The 21389-nt window shown below is 32.5% G+C and overlaps 1 protein-coding gene and 1 long non-coding RNA gene across 2 annotated transcripts; both read left to right on the top strand.

The window, feature by feature from the left end:
• The first annotated feature begins 4910 nt into the window (after positions 1–4910).
• Positions 4911–10666, top strand: LOC112707525 (protein RETICULATA-RELATED 4, chloroplastic). Its single transcript, XM_025759286.3, has 8 exons — positions 4911–5804; positions 6816–6884; positions 7690–7821; positions 7951–8004; positions 8082–8126; positions 8842–8981; positions 9928–10053; positions 10168–10666. The coding sequence occupies exons 1-8, from the start codon at positions 5247–5249 to the stop codon at positions 10214–10216; spliced, it is 1173 nt and encodes a 390-aa protein (XP_025615071.1). The 5' UTR covers positions 4911–5246; the 3' UTR covers positions 10217–10666.
• A 6038-nt stretch (positions 10667–16704) lies between these two features.
• On the top strand, positions 16705–17547 carry LOC140174613 (uncharacterized). The gene is made up of 2 exons (XR_011864350.1): positions 16705–16903; positions 17215–17547. It is a non-coding gene; the product is annotated as an uncharacterized lncRNA (long non-coding RNA).
• Positions 17548–21389: the final 3842 nt, after the last annotated feature.

Below are 21389 nucleotides of genomic sequence, written 5' to 3'. Positions count from 1 at the left end.
CTTAATCTTCTTCATATTGTCAAAGAAATCTTGATAAGTTGTTGATCGTGCGCATTTCCAAAGTAACCCCTTAACTCTAAACCCTTCCACTGCTTGTTAAAATTTCTCCATAAGTGCCACACGCAGAACCTATGGTGGACATGAGGTATTACCTCCTGGACTGCAGAAAGTAGGCCCTGCATGTGAATCAGATACACTTAGTGATACATAATAGTCCCTGAGTTACAAATCGTGACACATAAGAGTCCTTGAGTTACAAATCTTGACACATAATAGTTCCTGAGTTACAATTCGTGACACATAATAGTCCCTGAGTCATATTACCAATAAAGAATACTAAGAAATAATCAGTATAATCAGTCAGTTCACATCTATTCAGACCAACATGTGGACTCATTAACGAACAACTTACATTAACTAGCAATAGGCTACACCTTAAGAACTGTTCTACTAATAGAGTATACTGTGAAAGGGCATGGAGTAGCAATTTATATTTACCTTCTGCATGTCGCTCATGAAGCACCATTTGTTTTCTTTATGGTCTCCGAAGTCCTCATGGAGTAGCTCCAGAAACCACCTCCATTTCTCTGTGTTTTCGACATCCACAATTGCCCAAGCTATAACATAGATGTGATGATTTGCGTCCTGACCCATTGCGGATAAAATCTGGCCTCCAGTTTGTGTTTTAAGGAACGCACCATCTAAACCAATCAGTCGCCTACACCCTGCCTTAAAACCATTTTTGCACCCACTAATACATACTTACATCCTCTGAAAGATCACCTCCCCATCTGGTTGAGGGATAGTTCCAATTCTAACTGTTGAACCCGGATTACACTTCAAGAGGGTTTCTCCGTAGTCCCTGACCATTGCATACTGGGCCTTCTCATCTCCATACACCACAGCTCTAAGGTCTGCCAAGGCTCTAGAAATTGAATTTCTGTTTAACACCAGATTACACTTGGACTTGAAGTAGACAGCTGCCTCACATTGTCTGAAGTTAGGATATTTTCTAACCTTCTTCACTAACTTGCTAGTCAACCAGTTCCTATTTGCAGCTTGGTTGGTGGCTTCTCTAGCACATGTGTGGTCATCATTGAAGGTTTTTATCTGCCAACATGTCTCCTCATGATCTCGTGAGGCATATACCACCCACTTGCACTCCTCAGCCTTACAGATAGTCCTGCATCTCACAGCATCGTTCTTAATAAACTGAATCCGCCTACCTTCTTGAATTGTAAACTCTCTCACTGTCTCTCTAAACTCAGACTTTATATTAAACTTCATTCCCACCTCAAGTTTTAAATCACCGAACCGAATACCATCTCTAAATACCGGGAATACGTCATCTGGCTCTTCTTCAGAAAATTCAACTTCCGAAGGAGGAGGAGTCTTCATTTCCTCCGAGTGCCAAGAGTTGGCACCATCAAACTCTACTCTAGGATCCAAAGCGTTGTCCAAGTTTTCATCTCCTGTGACAGGGACTTCTAAGAAACTTAAGTCTACCTCACACTCCTCATCATCCACCACCAATGCATCATCATCGTTAAGAAACTTTCTCTTAGACTTTGCTAGTCCCTCAGCAGGTGCATGCTTCAACCCAAGCTCTCTTTTCTTGGTCTCACATTTTTTTCAACAACATCATCATCACTTGAGCTACTATCTCTCCCAGGATCATATGAACTGTCCTTTATAGTGTGTTCATCTTCAGAAGAAGACAACCTCAGCACTTGTTTTTTCTTGTCATGTTGCTGCCCCTTCCTCACTTTTGAAGCAGACCTTGTGCAATAGGCTTTAGTTGTGATCTTGGGCTTTGGATTTTGTTTGGGCTTGGACATAGAATTCTGGTTGGACTTGGGCTTGGGCTTAGAGGCATTCTTCGGATTGGTAGTGGCCTTATGTGATGATGTAGTATTGGATTTCGAATTTGGGTTGGCATTTGAATTGGGTTTAGTTTTTGGGGTAACTAGAGGAGTATTGGTAACAGACTTTGCAGTAGTAGCTTGGCTAGGATTAGAGTTGGATGTGGTAGTAGGATTATTGTTTTGGGGTGTTGGGTTATTAGCACCAGGATCTGTTGGTTCTGTGGTCTTGGGTGGTGAGGTATTATGAATTGGTTCATTGTTGTTGGTGAATGGAGTCTCATCAGCAGGGACAGTGGGTATATTAGTTTGGTTTTGGGTCTTGTCTTGTAGGAGTTCCTTGTCAGCTTCATCACTAACCTCTCTCAAATAATCATGGTCACCCTCAACATACTCCACAATCTCATTTTTCTCAAGAATTTCTGATGTTGAAACGACATGCTCAAAGTAAACATCAACCAGCCGATCATTCTTTTCACCCATGAAACACATCTCTCTCAACTCATCATCACAATTTAGAGCTCTTAACCCAATGTCTAAAGTCCTCCCGGGCACATGCCACCAACATTCTCCTATCCTATCATATCCTAGTTCTTTATAATAATTTCTCACCCAAAAAACATCTAAAGTATCTACATCAATGTCACCAACGCATGCCTTTTTATTAGGAGAATAAATAGTCATTCCGTTTTCATCTTTCTGAAACTTTTTTTCATGGTGGAACATAATATCTAAGTGCACATCCATCTGCATGATTCAAAAAAATTTCTTTTCAGCACCAGTTCCACACAATGATCCTTTTAAGATAGTTTTCATCAACTACATTCATACATGACAGAAACATATATCAAACTAAAACAAATTTATCCACCATCGGAATAGAGCATGAAGACAAATTCCAAAAAAATAGTTGCAGATAACATCGAAATAAAATCCTAGCCCAAATTTCACTACAAACCTTAGGAAAGAACAATATACAAAGTAATAAACTATGATCGACAACCATCAACGCATTCCCTAAAATTTGAAAAAATAAAATTTTAAAATATTCACTAATCTCGGTGACGGAACAGAAGCTCCTTGTAGCGGCAAAGAACCTCCTCAGACAACTGTACAGTGTTCACTCGTGATCCAGCAGTCTCCGAGAATCCTAATGCAGTTACTCGTTTATATTTTGAGTGAGTAATGGAAGAGAGACGTTTTTCCTCTGCGTCACTCACGGAGGAGTTGAAGACAAAGAGTGGAGATAAAAGAGGGAGAGGTCAACGTTTTGTTTTCCATCGCATAGAAACAACGTCGTTCAAAGGAGTTTTTTAGCGCCAATTTAAAAACGAAGCCGTTTTCTAGTGTCCAGCGTGGCACTATTTGACTACGTCACTACGGCGTCAGTCTTTCGGTGACAAAAAATAAACTAAGGATTAACGTGGTGTATTTTTTTAAATCTAAAAGATTAATTTAGTGCAATCAGAATCTGGAAAATTAAATCAATACAACTCATCAATTTCAGGAACCAAAATGAGATTTAACTTATAGAATAGAAGCTGCGCAAAGACACGGTAACAGAGGACACCAGCTTTCAAATTTAGAGACGGATCTAATAGCATTGGGATTTTTGACATACGTAATCATTGCATTTCTATTTAAATATACTTGTGTTCTTGTTATTTTTGTTGAATAATTGCCTTGTCATTGACTTTAAATATACTTTATCTGTTTTTAGATGAATTTTTTTTGTCAATAGAATTTTAATTAAGTCCTCGAATCTAATTTTTATTGTGTGGTTAATATTTATAGCTTTTAAAAACATTATATAAATGAGTGTTTACAAGATAATGACTAAGATATAAATAAAAAGAGTTAATTTTTTTTATCACTATTAAAATTTATAATTTAATATACTAATAATCAAGCTTAAAAAATATTTATTATAACAAGATTATATAAACATTATATGTATCTTTTTTTTTCTAGTTTGATAAACTCTTTAATATTATTAAGTTTTTTATTGCATAACAAAAATTAAATAATTACATACAGTTTATTTTTAAAAAATTATGATTTTATAATATTATTACTTTTATTAGACAGAAATATGAATGGAATAATAATTTGAGAAAATGTAAAATTGATCCCTGATATTTTAGTTTCTAAATATTTACATTCCTAAAAATTTAAAAATACATTTAAGTTCTTGATTTCTTTGAAATTTAGATATATTGATCCTTGTGTTTAATTTGTCCAATTTTAATAATAATAACTCTCTCACGTATATATTCGTATCAACCAGATCAGTACAATAAGAGTTATGTTCAATTTTTTCGTTAGATCTGACAAATCTAAGTAAACATAAGAAATTGATATGCCCAAATTTTTAAAAAAATTAAAATCTTAAATGTATTTTTAAATTTTCAACGCTTAAATGTTTGGAATAAAAAAAGTCAACAAGCTATTTATACTTTTCTCTGATCATTTTATTCATTGTTACCAATAATTTAGTTTGTGTTGTTCGAATAGGGGCAAATTTTTTTTATTATGGAAGTAAAAGCGGTGATATACCTTAATATTATAATTTTTTATGTTTTTTAAAATTGTGAAAAATATACAAATCGAAGGGTCTGATTTCTGTACCTCAATTTTTTTAATTTTTTTTAACACAAATTGGACGGTCCAATTTGTGTACCTCTCACAAATCGAACGGTCCAATTTCTGTATCTCTAGAAATCGGACGGTCTGATTTCTGTACCTTTAATAAATCGGATGATCTGATTTCTGCTTCTCTAGTTAAACAATTTCACATTTGAATATAACACCCCAACAATCCACATTTTAAAAAAGGAGAATGCTAGGTAGACAATGACTATTTTGAACAACATGAACAACCACCAATCAAATAAAAATACACTACACCCTAATTTAATATTACTAATTTAAATTTACTTTTTTAACCTTATTAATTTACATTGTTCACACATTGTTCAAAAATATTGTTGATTACCTATACTTTTGTATTTTTTGACGAATATTTAACCATCAAAATAAAAGTGAGTAATCTCCTATCATTAGATATAATCTCACATGAAAAAATCTAGGACCAATAATTTTATTAAAAAAAATAAGTCATTAGATGAATTGATGGCTACCAATCACAACATTTGGTGGCCCCTAACATTGCTCATCTCACATAATTAAAAACACTATTAATCACCACTTAATGATTACAAAACACCAAAATCACTGCCCCTAGCCGTTCCTCACCACTTTAATATAAAAAGTTCCCGAATGGGTCGCACGACAATAGACAAAATGAACAAGTAGCTTATCAAAATTGTGACTCTCCCTCCATAATCCCTCCATTTTTAACTGCCATCAACTCCTCTCGCTAAAATGGCCATGGCTTCCTTCTCCCATATCTCCGCGCGCACTTTCTCTCTTCGCCCTCACACCCAAGCCAACTTCTACCATTGCGGCCACTCTTCTCTACAGAGCTTCACCATCGTAACCTACCATGGGACCTTCATCCTCTTCAATTCCAAGCTCAATCGCTCATGTGAACCCATCCTCACGCACACCAATTTTCTCCATTCTCCAGCTACCGTCGTTTTCTCAACTGGGAATGGCGGCGGAGCCCCCGGGAACGGCGGGGGAGGGGGCGGCAGCGGCGGTAGTGGTGAAGATGAGGAAGAACGGGACATGAACAGGGAAGAGGCCATGCTAGTGCTGGCGGAGGCCGGAAGGTCGCTGGAGAGTCTGCCGTCGGATTTGGCAGCAGCTGTGGCGGCGGGGCGTGTGCCGGGATTGATACTGCAGAGGTACTTCGAGTTGGAGAAGTCGGCCGGGATGCGGTGGTTGCTGAAGTTCGGAGGATTTAAGGAGAGGTTGCTAGCGGATGATTTGTTCTTAGCCAAGCTTATCATGGAGTGTGTTGTTGTCATCTTTACAAAGGTTTTTTTATCTTTTGCATTCTTATTGATGATTGCTAAAATAAGATAACGTTATGAACCGAAGCCTCTTCACACCAAACAATCTCAAAAACAAAATGACCCACCAATTATAAATTATAGAAATATATATTTGATATTTTGAATAATTTTTTTATTTTAAATTTGATTATTTTATTATAAAATTCAATTTTTAATTTAAAATATATGCATATATAAATATACAATTATATAATAATTAATTTAATAATTACTTTTTAATATGCATAGAATATATTTTTTTATAATTTTGTTTTGTAAAATGCCAATCTATCCACCAAAAGAGTGTAATGCTAACAATTTAATTTTTGACGAAATAATTGAAAGAAAAATATTAGGGAATCAATATTTGATTAATATTAGTTAATATTTTAAACTAATATGTTATTTTTATGCTATTAGAATTTAAATTTAGTATTTCAAATTTAAAACTTAGTTCTTTAGTGTTTAGAACTAAGTAAGTATTAGCCAAAAATTTTAAAGGTGAAAATTCAGGTACAGTTAACTTTATGTGAAGTTGATAGTTGAGAATCGTTAAATGATTTGACAGATTTGACTAGATTATTATCTAACACTCTCAACTATTAACTTCACATGAAATTAACTGCACAAAAGTTCACCAATTTTAAAACACTTAATATTGTTCATCTCAAAATTAAAATGTAAGTAAAATCATTTTCGGGACATTTTGTCAAGTATTATTGGTCTTCGTATTTTTTTTTAGAGAAATGGTCACTTTTGTGGGATAGAGAATGGTGGTTCACTGTAATTTTCTTCAACAGCAACGGAAGTGAGGGATAAATAATTTTTGGAATATAAAAGAGTATTAGTGAAGTGTCAATATGTGATAGAATTAAAAATTTATACTATCCCTCTAGTACTTTGCTTGGCATTAGTCCTCCTCCTTCATTTAGTTAAGAGTTGTTTGAAAATTATTTAACATGAAATTTTTTTTATTTCTTGTGTGCGTTTTCAGGCTGCTGCAGAACTGGAGCGGCGTAAAGAAAAATTTACTAAGGAGCTGGATTTTGTTGTTGCCAATGTGGTATGCTTGTGAAAAATATATACTCTTCTTTCTTTAGCTTTATCTTTTCACTCATGGTTATTACCTAAGGAAGGAATTTTAGAAATTTACAGCCACTCACCTAACTTTGGGTTTGAAATGCTATGGTCTATATATATATTCCATCTTTAATCTGACTTTTGACAATAATTCAGAAGGACAAAGACTATGTAATTCGCACAAACTTAGTTTATATTTTACAATACATTAACATCTGTTCTGGTGCTGCAAATGATGCTGTGCTACATAGTCAAAGTTGATTTTACACTATCCAGGTGAATTTGGGCTAACTAGTGAAGTCTAAGACAAAGAGCAGGGTTAGATATAGAAGTTTGGTAAATTATAAGTTGTATAATATGATATCTTAGTTCAAGTACTTAATGCCTGGTAGTTTAGCCATTGAAATGAGTCATATACCTCAACAACAGTTCAACATGCCATCTGATCGCTTCTTCTCCTTCTTGCCTCTAAAATGAAATCAGTATTGAACTTAAATGTATACATGCTTAAACATATATGGAACAATATTATTAATGAAGATAATAACTTGTTTGAAGTTCCACTTTCCTTGAGAATATATATGGAAGCCTGCTAATACATTCAAAATCAATGTATATTTTTTATCCCCTTCATTGCTAGAAGTTGCTTGCATTCACATGTTCCCTTTTGTACTGGTCATATAAAATTTTGATGAATTAATGCTAAATTTCTTGCAGTCTGAAGAATTAGTTAGCTTAGCTTAGTGAGAATTCAACATTGTCTAATTCACTTTTTAAATTAATCTTAGGTAACAGGCATTGTAACAGGTTTCGTGCTTGTATGGTTTCCTGCTCCTGCAGTTCCTCTCAAATGCCCTCCAGCAGTTAGTGCTGGACCTATTGCTAAATTCTTCTATGGCTGTCCTGAGAATGCTTTTCAGGTAAGCATCCTGAAAATGCTTTTCATTGTACTTTTTTTTTTGCATGTTTTTGTTTTAGCTGTGATACAACCATGATAACTAGTAGTTGTAGTACAATTAAATGTTGATTATATTTCAGTTTCTCAACAGGTGGCTTTGGCTGGAACATCATATACACTTATACAGCGAATAGGTGCTATAGTGGTATGTGTTGGATCATTTAAAGCTAGCAAAATAGTTATGTTTTTTGAAAGTGATGATCATTTCCATCTCTTATGCAGCGGAATGGGGCAAAACTATTTGTGGTCGGGACTGGTGCATCACTGGTAAATTAGCACCTTACATTCTTCACAAAAGTTCCATTTTAGCTTGTTCTGTTTTTTGGGTACATCAGCAGAAATTGCTCTAATTCAATTAGATCACTCTTCAAAATACCAAACTAAGAAAAAAGATAATAAAAGGGCAGTAGGTGCATAAGCATTCTGCGTTAACGCAAGATTCAGGGAAGGGATGCACCCAAAGGGTGTAATATAGGCAGCGTAACCTAATAATTTGCATGAGTGGCTGATTCAACGGCTTGAACCGTGACCTTGATTTTGTATTTCCTGCACCATTTTCATTGCCTTGCTTGCTAATCAGGCAAAGCCATTTTATTTCCAAATTGACTTGCTTCCTACTTCACTTCCATTCATTAACAAAAGAATTTATGGAGTGCACAATCACATGATATAGTATATAGACCACCTAGGCAACATGGAAAAACAAGAACCGAAAAGAATATATAGGAAATATTTCAGATATGTATCATATTTAATGGAGAACGTACATGAGATATCAAAATTTATTCTGAACACATTGCCTTTGAGGTTGCCTCTTCCTTGGTCCATGTTATTTGTAAGAGGGACCGAGCCAAACAGATATCCTATAGAAATGTATTTTATCTTCTATTGAACATACCAATTACCAGAAGTTAATTACTTAATGAAATGGAATAATAGTAGCTATACCCTGGTGATATAACTGGTGTATGTGCCTTTTCAGGTCGGTATAAGCATTACAAATGCATTGATCAATGCACAGAAGGTTGTTAAAAAAAAATTGGCTTCTGAGATTGAGAACTTACCTGTAATATCAACCAGTGTTGCATACGGAGTTTACATGGTGGTGGTTAGCAACATCAGGTATGCATTCTAGCGAAACCATGTATTATAAATGTTCTTTAGCCCTGTTTTTCTGTTAATTTTCGTTTTTGCTTTCAATATGTCTTTGATGGATTTGGATATCATAATCAAGGCAGTTCCAGGAAATGACATAATTCCTGCTCTCTCTTGTTGAACGAGGATTATTTAGTCTTGTGACTTTGTGAGTGATTCAGGTTAAACCTGTAATTATAAGGACAACCCTTTCCATCTAACCTCATATACCTTGGTGAATCTCTATATATAGTAGATATACCTTAATTATGGGGCAAGCAAGGGATTTATCAACAAAACACTGGAACAAGAAGTTAAACAGACTATGATAAAATAAACCTATTTCTAATGGTGAGTGCTGACATTGGGATTTCTCACTTGTTATAGTGAATCCTTTTTATAGTAGTATCTTCAGTTATATCAATATAACTGAGTTACTGTAGAAATATTAGCTGTCTAGAAACAACTAACCACTCAAAAAATAAAAACAAGTAACTATGGTAACTATGCAACATTTTAAAAGAGCGATTATGTGAGTGTGACTATGATCTAATCAATTACTGGGTAAAAGATTTCCTGCCATTACCTTTGATGAGGGAAAGTCCTAGAGCAACGGTTGAGATGTCCCCATGTGACCTCAAGATCTTGGGTTTAAGTCATGGAAATAATCACTGATGTAACTATCGGATTAGACTGCGTATATTACATCCTTTGGGAGCGGCCCTTCTCCAAACTCTGTTAACTTAGGATGCTTGTGCATTTTTTACCTTTATGATAGATATATGTCAGACTACATTACAAAAGATGATTTAAAGAACTTATGCATAGTGATCTATTCCTTATATATTGAGATTTAAAGAACGTTATTAATGTATGCATATATTGTTTTAACATCATATTAAGGATTTGCGTTTGTGTTTGTGTTTGTGATCAGGTACCAAATACTTGCAGGAATTATTGAGCAACGGATTCTAGAACCGCTGCTAAGGCAAAACAAGCTTATGCTAAGTGCAGCTTACTTTGCTGTTAGAACTGCCAACACTTACTGGGGTTCTCTTCTGTAAGATTATTCATTTACCTCAATTGATTTACTATTGTTATTGTTATTAATTATTATGCTGCCATAAATGCATTCTCTTCCCTTCTCATTGCCTTTTTACACACGTGTAAGTAGGTGGGTGGATTTTGCTCGATGGGCTGGAGTCCAGAAGATAAAAGACTAGGCGTTGTTATGCATTACAAGATATTGCAAAGTAATATTCACTTTGATCTTTATCTTGGTAAACGAGAAACTAAAGTGCCATGGCATAAAAGTTTGAAGGTAAATTGTAATTTAAAAATGCTATTTGTATACCAAAATCAGCTATTAAAATTAGCCACCAATGTATTTGTATACAAATGTATGTATGGTTTAATTTATTTTTAATATGTATTTATATTTTAATATGTATTTTAAACTGGTAGCTGACTTTGGTGGTTGATTTTGATGTACATGTAGCATAGTCGATTTTAATTCATGCTTCCTAATTCCAAACGATTGGTGATTAAATATGTTCCTATTTTGTCGTAAGTTTTTCTGTTGTTTTTTTTTTCCTTTTCTTTTTTCCAAGAACTGTACATCTTGATTACCTGTATATTTGATAATTCATTTACAAATTCCATTTGTTTCCATATATTTCTTAGCAAGGCCGTATCTTATCCACCTTGTATAATTTGGCCAGTACATGAGTATTGCTGAAAATGGTTTTCAACTAACTGAATTCGGTGAAAGCAAACGAAAAAGGAATTGAATTGCGTTTGATTCTTGGTCAAATCTAAAAAAAAAAAAGAATTTAAAAGTTTTTTGAGTGTTTGAACTTATATATAGCAGAATGTGTCGGGATCTACCGGAAAGGTTTTTTTTTTTTTTTTTTTTTTTTTTTTAAATAGATTATGAGATTCTTTGTAAAATTCGGTTAGATTGTAATTAATAAATTAATTATGAGTAAAGAAAGTTAAAATTTTAAAATTTATAATTGGAGAAAATAAAAATATCTAAAATACAAATTAAAATATTAATTTTAAAAATTTTGGTCTAAAGTTGGATCAATAAGCTAAAACTGATTGAACCTGGCATCACTAGGCCTAAGTCCACACTTATAACACTCTCAACACTTCTTTCAACACCCATAACCCCATCTAGTGAGGGAAAGCAGCTGAGGAAAAGAGAAGAATGTAGAACCAAAAATCTCCAACTGTCACTATTTATCATCATCCTTAAATTCTCATAACTTTCAATTCGAAACTCTACAAAAACTGTTAAGACATAAAGGTGGCATTTTACGATTTTAAAATATTTAACGCTACAATATCATTAACTAAACAATATAAAAGATACTTACCTCAATAGATCAGAATAAATCTAGCCTCAACCTAGTATAAACCAACCTAGGCTCTTTCTCATGATACGAAGGACTAATTCCCTTCTACCTACAATGCAATCATCTTACTGTTACGAACGAAATAGCTAAATGGTTAGCTATTGCATTAAACAACAAATATGTACCAAGACTATTACCTAAGGGCCAACGGACAAACAAATGAATCATATCTGCGGGATCTAAATATGGAAAAATGCCAAAATATCCGTGGCTAGAGAATGGTCAATGGACTAGCTAATTGCACCAGGTTTTGGTTGGCAATGCGACACATACAGCGGTACAACCATGCTAACATGGCGGAGTTCCAACTATATTTTTCCAACTCATCCAGCTTTACAACATAGGGTAAGTAGCAAATGTGTACTCTACTACCAGACTTATCTCCAAACAATTAAGTCGATAAGAGTATCATAACATATGCTCGAGTATAAATCCTCGCAATATCCTTACTGGCATCTGCTAGGAGAACCCAAATTCTCTGCTGGAACCAAGTTTAATAGACGGTGTGTAGGAGGAAGCTCACCAAATAACTTTTGAAACCATATCCATACTTGTCTCCCTTCAGACACGTGCAACCCAAAATCTAACAGACACCCACTCGCTGGAAGTCCAAATCAGTAGGCAATATCCTACAATGTAATTGTGTACTCCCAAAAGGCATATGGAAGGTGTGGACTTAAGAACTCTATAAATGCACTAACAAGGGTCCATCAAGCTTGAACTGGTACTCGTGAAGCCTAGAAAATTGGTATAACCCAGCAGCCTGAATGTAAGGGATGATGCACTCGTGTAATGGCATCTTCTGCTACCTCCTCACGGTAACAACACAACGACTCATCTACAAAACCAAAATCCAACCAAATGCATGTTTTTAGAGTTTTAACAATAAAAATTCAGCTTTCGGTAATGTGACCTATTTAATTATTTTTTTTATCTAACGTGCGCTAACTATGTCAGTTCTACAGTTATAAATGTGTTACAATCTATTATAATTGTACAATGTTCTATATAGTAATTCCCATTAGCAATTCACACTATCACTACATTTATTATAGTCAATGGAACAAAAAAATTTTAAAAAGACTAATTTCTTTGTCTATGTTCTTGCGATATGAGCAATCCCATTTGGTCAGTATAGTTGATATCTAGATAATCCATTGCTGCATTCTGTTGTAGTGTTGTGTGGAGACCCACCAAGATCACTAGCTTTTCTAAAACTGTAAATCGTTGCTATGGTTTAAGTTTTTTATCCTTGAAACGGCTCACTAAAATGTGCCTCCTGGTTTTATATATAGGCCACCTCTTTGCATAAATCGTTGGAATCTTGTGTGTTTTAGATATCTATCACGCTAAATCATGGGTGATCTAAAACCCACGATTTATGCTTTATTCGCCTATTGTTTTGTCTCACTCATCCATGGTTTTTGGATTAAACATAAATCGTGGTCTTCCCACGTGAAAATGATAGCTTTTTCTGACATCATCAAAACTTAGCCAGAAACAACGGTTCATGCATGCAAAATAAAAAGCATAAATCATGGTACTTCAATAGGTTTTATATTTTTTTTCTATAACATATATATCGACCACGATTTATATAAAAATAAGGAGGTAAAATTATAGTTATAGATTTAGGACAATTAGGTAGTATCTACCTTCAACATACCCTAATTAAGGAAAGATAATTGAGGTTGTTGCACTACAAAAAATATTAGAATAACGATTGATTTTAGCAACCAACAAAATCTGTTGCTAATAGCAATTGATTTAGCTATTGATCAATTTTCTTTTACCAAAAAAAGGTTAGTTGTTAATTTATAATTTAGCAACTGATTTAGCGATCACTACTAAAACTATTCTAGTTGGTCACTAAATTAGAAATTAGCGACCAACATTTTTTCTTGTCATAAAAAACCAATTCGGCCGCTAATTTTATCATTAATTACCGATTTAGATATCAACCTAAAATCTACTCTGAAAATTTGTTGGTCACTAAATCGGTTGCTAAAGTGCTGGTCTCTACTCGGTTGCTAATGATAAAACTAATGACTGATTCAGTGACTAACAAAAATATAAGGCGATAAAAGTAGTTGGTCGCTAAAATCGATCAGTTATTTATCATTAGTGACCGATTTAGCCAAACATAAAAATTAAACTAAAAAATTATTGGTCACTAAATCGATCGCTAAAAACTTGGTCTCTTGGTCGCTAATCATAAAATTAGCGACCGATTCAGTGACTAACAAAAATATAAGGTGACAAAAATAGTTGGTCACTAAAATTAGTTACTAAATTTATCATTTGTGACTGATTTGATGATCAATATAAAAATTAGGCTAAAAAGTTGTTGTTCATCTAATAATGTTGGGTGTGACTGGTGTCTTTGTCTAGCAGTTCGTGACCCAAGTAGGGATGGACAAACGGGGGGCGAGTGGAAGCCTCAACCCTCAATTTTCTTTTTAAAATAGTATTAAGTTATTAAGTATGATTTAATTTTTAAAAAAAATTATTTAATATTTAGTCTACTATAAATAAAAGTTCAGTCCAACCTAAATATTAATTATTTCTAATATCTAAAAAGTAAGTAACAATATTAAAAAAATTTGAAAAAAATATTATTACTAATATTTTTTAATTAAATAAAATTTTTCAAATTCCATAAAGTGAATTCTTTTATTTTTCTTGTAACCGTTTTTCTTTATTCATTTTGTATTAATTCTCTCTGTTTCAATTGCTACAACTGAAAGATCTTTTTCAGCTATGAATATTGTGAAAAATGACTCAGAAACAAAATGAAAGATGAATTTCTTGCTAATTATCTTTTAATTATATTGAAATGAAAATTGTTGAAAACTTTGACATAAATTCTATTATCAATGAGTTTTATTATATGAAGAATCAACCACTTCGTTAGTAAAAAGTACACACATATTTTTTACACTTTAAAATATATTCTTTATCGGCATATTTTCTAATACATCTTACATTATATAATTTTTTGTATAATATTTTAATATTATATATGTTATTAGCTCCCATAATAATATTTTTGGATCTGTCCCTGGACTCATCAAGTCAATTCATTTTTTTTTCTTTAATAAACTAATTATTAGGGATAAGTATGATTTTGGTCTCCAACGTAGAGGCTGAAAATTTATTTCGTCCCCGACCTTTTTTTCGCTACAAAATGGTTCCCAATGTTTCAATTTGTTTTAAAATTGTCCTTTGGACAAAAATACCCTCCCATCCCATCTTCTTCCTCAACATTAACGGAAGCAGAAGCAGATGCACAAACGCAGGAAAAAAAATAGCCAACAATAGATAACAACAACAACAATAACAAAATTGAAAATCAGAAGAACCCACCACCACCACCACCATTATCATCATGGTCATTATCATCATCATAAGAACTATCAAGAAAATTGAAAATCAGAAGAACTATCAACCAAAAACAGAACATCAAGCAAAAGTGGAAGAACAACAGAAGCAATTTTCAGTAATTCAATAACAGAAGCTCAACAATACAACAATTCAGCAGCAATTTTCAGCAATTCAATACCCTGAAATCAACTAACAGAAAATTAAAATCCAGCTAAACTAATCCAGAATCAAATCAAGCATCTAACACTAACCAAAAATAGAAATTGAAAGCAAAATGATAGCTGAATTATGAAAATAGAAAACAGAAAAGAGGGGACAGAGAAGGCAGTGGTGGAGCGCCGGTAGTCTGGGCATGACAGAAAAGAGCTGGAGGGAGGGTAATGGGCGGCGGTGAGCTCTGAATCCTTCTGTGACAGGGATTGAGGGAGGGGAAGCAGGGAGGCTCGCTGGCGGTGGTGAAGCAGGGGAGGCTCCATGTTACTGCGCGATGGTGAAGTAGGGGAGGCTCGCCGGCGGTGAGCTCTGGTTCGAGGAGTCTGAGACAGCGGGCGGTGCGCGGCGGCAGGAAGAAGAAGAAGAAGCGGCAGGCGGCGGCATGGCATCCCTCTTCTCTCCACCCTCCACCCTCCCCCCTTTCTCGACCCCCCTCCTCCCTCCCCCCCCCTCCAATTTTCTTTCTTTCTCTCCCCACCCACTCCGCTTCTCAGTATCCCCCTTTCTTTCCTTTTTTTTATTTTATATTTATTTTATTTTAAAATTTTTTTAATGAAGGGTAATTTGGTAATAAAAAAATAAAATTGGTAAAAATGACGATTTTAAAACAAACTGAAACTTTGGGGACCATTTTATAGCGAAAAAAAGGTCAGAGACGAAATAAATTTTCGGCCTCTACGTTAGGAACCAAAATCGTACTTATCCCTAATTATTATTTATGTAACATTATTTCTCGAATGAATATAATATAATGATTTTATTTTTAGTTTTGGAGGTAGGTGATCCAAAGAAGATTGAGCACTTGCTCAAACTAAATGGTGCAAATTAAGGAGAGGTTGCAGCTCTTTAAGACAGATCTTCTAGTATTTTACTTCATGTTGTTAAAGACCGAGAGGTTCTTAGCATTTTTCTAGCTTTGTTTGGCTTTATATATGCATGTACTAGTAAAGAGTAGCATGAATCTATTTGGAATGCCATATTTCCTCATATGGATTCATCATCAAGCCTACTAAAACGAAGAAAGAGAAGCCTGTTAAAGTAGAGGCGAGCTTTATCTCACTCTTATTTATGATGTTTGTTTCAAGTCTTTTTTGGTAATTTCAAAGTATCTAATTTCATTAGGATTAATAGTTAAATTAATTTCTGAAAAATAAGACATTTTTCAAATTCATCCTTAAAAGATTTCTTCAATTAAATTGGTTTTTTAAAAATTGTGAATTAATCATATTTGTCCTCCAATCATTCCATTAACAATTTTTTTCAAAGATTGATGTTATAAAACGTTAATTAATAACATATATAATACCTGATATGTCTAATTGGATATTGACAAATATGTTTATGAAAATTTATTAATTTAGTCATTTTTTTCAATTACAAAAATTCTATTCCTAATGTGACCCAATGACTAAATTGATAGATTTTCGTAAACATATTTAGTTAACGTCTAATTGAGCATGTTATGTGTCATATATACTATCAGTTAATATTTCACATCATCAATCGTTGACGAAAATTGTGAGCGAAATAATTGAAGGACAAATATGATTAATTCGTAATCTTTAAAGGACTAATTTAATTGAAAAAATCTTTCGGGGACAAATTTGATGAATACCTTATCTTTTAGGGATTAATTTAACTATTAACCCAACTTCATTATTTTGATCATAATTGTGACCCTGTTCTATTGTGTTAGTATTATGACGCAAATTCTTCACACTGATTACAATTTCAAGTTACATGGGAGCCATTTCCAGTGTATTACTTGCTTATTAAATTTTATGCATGTTTCCACTTCTTAGGGAACTTAGTAAATGCCAAGCAACAGTTGAAAAAAGTTTTGACCCGCTTTCCACCAGAACCCAATGGATATTTGCATATTGGCATGCCAAGGTATGTGATGTATTCATTTATCTTATGAGTAATGAACTAATCATATAACATCTAAAAAATATTAGTGAACTTTAAGATAATTTCTAGTTATCTATATATTGCTCCATATTACCCATGCCACTAAAGAATCGTAATATGATGATATCTAAGTTCTATATCTATGTACGTATTGCTCTTGTCGGATAAGTTGATGGCAAACGCTTCATATAAAAGTAACGCCTTTATTAACTATGTTTTGTAAGTTTCATAGTTTGACCTTAGCTTTGATTTACAAGTACTTGTTTATGATATCTAGATGGATTTCTCTGCAGCACTTGCACTTGTGCTAAAAACAACAGTACTATTATTATTGCTTGTTGCAAAAAACCTAAATGATGACGAAGGGTATGCAAGAAAGGTTAGAGAAGAAGCTTAAAAAAGAGAAAAGGAAGAAGGAGTAGAATAAAGATGTGAACTTGAAGAATGTGAGAGTGGAAAGGGGTTGGAAGAGGATAGCCAAAAAAGAAAGTGTGGTCATTGTGGTCTGTAGAATTCTTTAATTTTGCTTTCTTGGTTCGATAGTAGTTGTAGTGATTAATTATGTAAACATTACTCTTCATTACCTATCTTGATATTATGAATATTATTTGGTATTTGTGTGAAAAGTAGATGTGTCTTTGATTATTTATATATTTTGTTGAATTAAAATTATATTTGAAAATCAAGTTTTAATAGTAATATATGCGAAATTTGATCAAAATTTATAATTGTGAAAGTAATAATAGTAATTAATTTAGTCACTGATTTAGAGATTTTGAAATAAAGTATTAATGATCGATTTAATAACTAAAAAATTGCAATCGATTTAATAACTAAAAAGTTAATAGTTATTTACTATTTAGTGATCGATTTTTTTAAAGATTAATTTAGTGATCGAAAAGTTAGTTACTATTTTGCGATCGATTTAGTGACTGATATTGTTCTATATAAATTTGATAACCTTAGTTAAAAATCAATCATTAAGATTGATCATTAATAATTAACTATCGAAATTAATCGCTACTTTTAATTTAACGATTAAAGTTTTAGCCATTATCAAAATCAATTGTTTAATCGCATCTGTTACTATTCTATTAATTTCTTGTAGCGTTGTAATTGCTATGATCATATTGGTTTGGTCAATGTATAAGACCCCATCAAGTTGCATTGATATATTTAATTTGTAGGCCAATTTAAATTAAAGACAGTCAGCACTGGCTGCATGTTGAAAAGTTTCTTTCTACTTGTCCCCGAAAATTAAATGTTATTTAATTTGCCTTAGCTTATTAGCCACTTTTATACCTGTACTATTTGAAAGAAATTATTTAATTAGTTTAATAATATATTAATTAATAATGTAAAAAAAATTATACTATAAAATATAAATCAATCAAATTGAATGTTATTACACTGAAAGATAATAAAAAAATTAATTTAAAATAGCTTAAAATTATCTTATTTGTATTTTTTAATTATTTCTTATTTTATTTTATATTTTTAATTACTACTAAAATAATTAAAAATATTAAATATAATAAATATATAATTATAAATATTAAATTAAATAAATAACTTTAAATTATTGTCTCCAACATATTGCTCTACTCACCAACTTAATATGATATATATTGGATATAAAACTATTCAATAATGTTTAACCCTAAATAAACTTGTTATAATTAAGGAAATTAAAAGAGTCTTATATTGCTAAACATACATTTAGTCAATATATATATATAATTTCTCTAAATGTAAGTTTGAGGGGTTTTTTCTCCTCTTAAGAGGTTCACAATTTTGAGATAATATAATCTATATTGAAATTCTTATTTGAATTGGACGATATCCAAAACTGCAATATTGCAAACTTAACACACTAAATATACATTATTCAAATATATAATTGGTTTTCTTGTTGTTTGTTGTTTAAGTTCGTTGTTTTTGAGATTTGGTAGTTAAGCTTGGTTTGTAGATTATTTTGATGAGTTTGGTTGTCCAGATTGTATTAGACGACCCCCTTCTTTGGCTTCCTTAATTTTTAAGAGAAAAAATCAAGCATTTAACGATTATTAAAAAAAAGAAAAAAAAAGAAGATATGAACGGACATCGTGGTCACAATTTTTTAAGTTGTATTAAGTCCTCAATTCTAAAAAATGAAAAAAAAGAAGGGGGGGGAGGTTAGTCGCAGACATTAATGAATCAGAGTAATATATATCATCAAATTTGTTAAATATATAATTATTTATATATTTTTATTAATTTAATTTTTTAGAACAAGTATAATATCAGAATTTTTATGATAAAAAGATTTAGAAATTGATCTTCATTACACAAAAGAAAAATAATATAAAGCAAAAAAAATCTTTACAAAAAATTATTTTAAAATAAAAAATTAATAAAAAATAAAATAAAAAATTAGTCACTATTAAATTTGTAATTTTATATTGAGTTATTCTACGTGTATACCAAAATCAGCCACTAAAGTTAGCCACCAGTATAAAATACATGCTAGAATATAAATACACATTGAAAATAAATTAAATCACATATGTATTTATACACAAATATATTAATGCTTGATTTTAGTGGTTGATTTTAGTATACAAATAGCATTTTTTGTAAATTCTACTATTTTAATTAAAAAAATAATTATATTCTTACTTTACCAACTTTTTATTTTGAAAGATCTCAAATGTTTAATTCATACAAACACAAAAAAAAAGACTTTTAGTATAATAGTACATATTTAAAATATAATTATTCGTATATCCCTTTATTCTTTTATCAGTTTTAACTTTTCAAACAAATTAAATAATTTCATTTCAATATTAAATATCTTGCCCCAATTTATGATATTCTGAAGGGTTTCATAGCACCGGTTAAATGTTGTAGGCTCCAATGAACAATCTCACCTAAATGCGGGAATAATAATTACTTCCAACCAGATTCTATTTTTTTCCAACCATATTCTATTTTTTTTTCCATTAATAAAGGAAAACCCATGTATCACTGAACATGTGCATTACCAAAGGAGGGCCATACTATGTTAATATGACGAAAGAGGAAGTTTAAAATGAGAGCAAGGAATTAAAATTAAAATAGGCAGACAGTAGCCACCTGAAGTTAGGTGTAATAGTAATCAGTGTTTAAGTTGCACTGTTAGATGTGTTAGTTATATAGAACCGGTGCAGCAGCTATATAAAGCTTTGCATTAGTGTGTTAAGTAACTGAGATCAATCAATCCAATTATGCAGGTGTTTTTGTGAAAGGTTGATAGACAAAGTATTTTTAGTATTAATTCGTTTGTGTAGATGTTACAGGTAGAAATAATTTTTGAAAGGGTAATAAGCTACAATTTCATTAGAATTATTTAGAAAAAATTAGTTCTACTAATAGTGGAATTGTTTGTATGATTTATTTTGATTGACAGAGTGAATACAAAAGAAAGATTGAATATAATAGAAATAAAAAACTATGAAAATAAGGTTTATGTATTGTGTAAGAAAGAGGTTGAATATATTCAATACTTATTTTTTAGATGTGATTTTACTTAAAAGGTATAGTGCATATAGTTATCTGTCTTTGACAGATTATAGTCTATTTCAGACACAATAAAAAAATACTTTGAGAGTTGGATAAAAGCACACAGTAGAAAGGAAAAGCAGAAAAAATAGTATTTTTTTGTTATTGTTTGAAATATTTTATTGGCAAGGAATAAAAAGATTTTTCAGAATAAAAAAATATGTCTATAAGAGATTATTAACAAATTCTTTTAACCATAAAGAGTAGAGTGATAAAGATTTTTTTAAGGAATAAGTATTATTTTGGTCCCTAATATTTAGGATCAGAATCGAAACCCTCCCCAATATAATTTTTTATTTTGAATCATCGTTAACGTTTTATTTCATATTAAAATCATCCTTTTAGACGATTTTATCTTTATTCCATTTATCCTACTCTCTCACCTCTCTAACCCTAATTTCCAAATCCTATCTTCTCTTCATCTCCACCATCACACACGAGAGAGAGAGAGAGGAGTCGCTGCCGTGACACGCGTCGCCATCGACATCGTGTCACACCCTGTAACAGCTCAGACCATCCGTTAGCACGATATTATCCGCTTTGGCAGACAAGCCCTCATGATTTTGCCTTTGACGATAAGGATGATAGCCGAAACCCCCACACTCACTCGTCAAAACGCGTCATGATAGGGGAAAGGTATCCACACCCTTATAAGGCATGCTTCGTTCCCCTTTCCAACCGATGTGGAACCTTACAATCCACCCCCCATAAGAGAGCCCAGTACCCTCGCTGGCACATCGATCTGGGCTCTGATTCTGATACCATCTGTAACAGTTCAGGTCACCCGCTAGCACGATATTGTCTTCTTTGGCACACAAGGCCTCATGGTTTTACCTTTGACGATAGGGATGTTAGCCAAGCCCCCACACTCACTCGTCAAAATGCGTTA

This window comes from Arachis hypogaea, chromosome 8 (assembly GCF_003086295.3).
Source record: "Arachis hypogaea cultivar Tifrunner chromosome 8, arahy.Tifrunner.gnm2.J5K5, whole genome shotgun sequence".
Lineage (NCBI taxonomy): Eukaryota > Viridiplantae > Streptophyta > Magnoliopsida > Fabales > Fabaceae > Arachis > Arachis hypogaea.
The sequence above is the reverse complement of the archived record's forward strand: the minus strand, read 5'-3'. Positions and strand labels throughout refer to the sequence as shown.

What these genes read in the sequence shown, in the direction of transcription:
- LOC112707525 (XM_025759286.3), top strand. Translation starts at nt 5,247, where the DNA reads ATGGCCATGGCTTCCTTCTCCCATATCTCCGCGCGCACTTTCTCTCTT. An exon ending in ATTTTGTTGTTGCCAATGTG is followed by an intron (nt 6,885 to 7,689) that starts GTATGCTTGTGA and finishes AATTAATCTTAG; the next exon opens with GTAACAGGCATTGTAACAGG. An exon ending in AGCGAATAGGTGCTATAGTG is followed by an intron (nt 8,005 to 8,081) that starts GTATGTGTTGGA and finishes TCTCTTATGCAG; the next exon opens with CGGAATGGGGCAAAACTATT.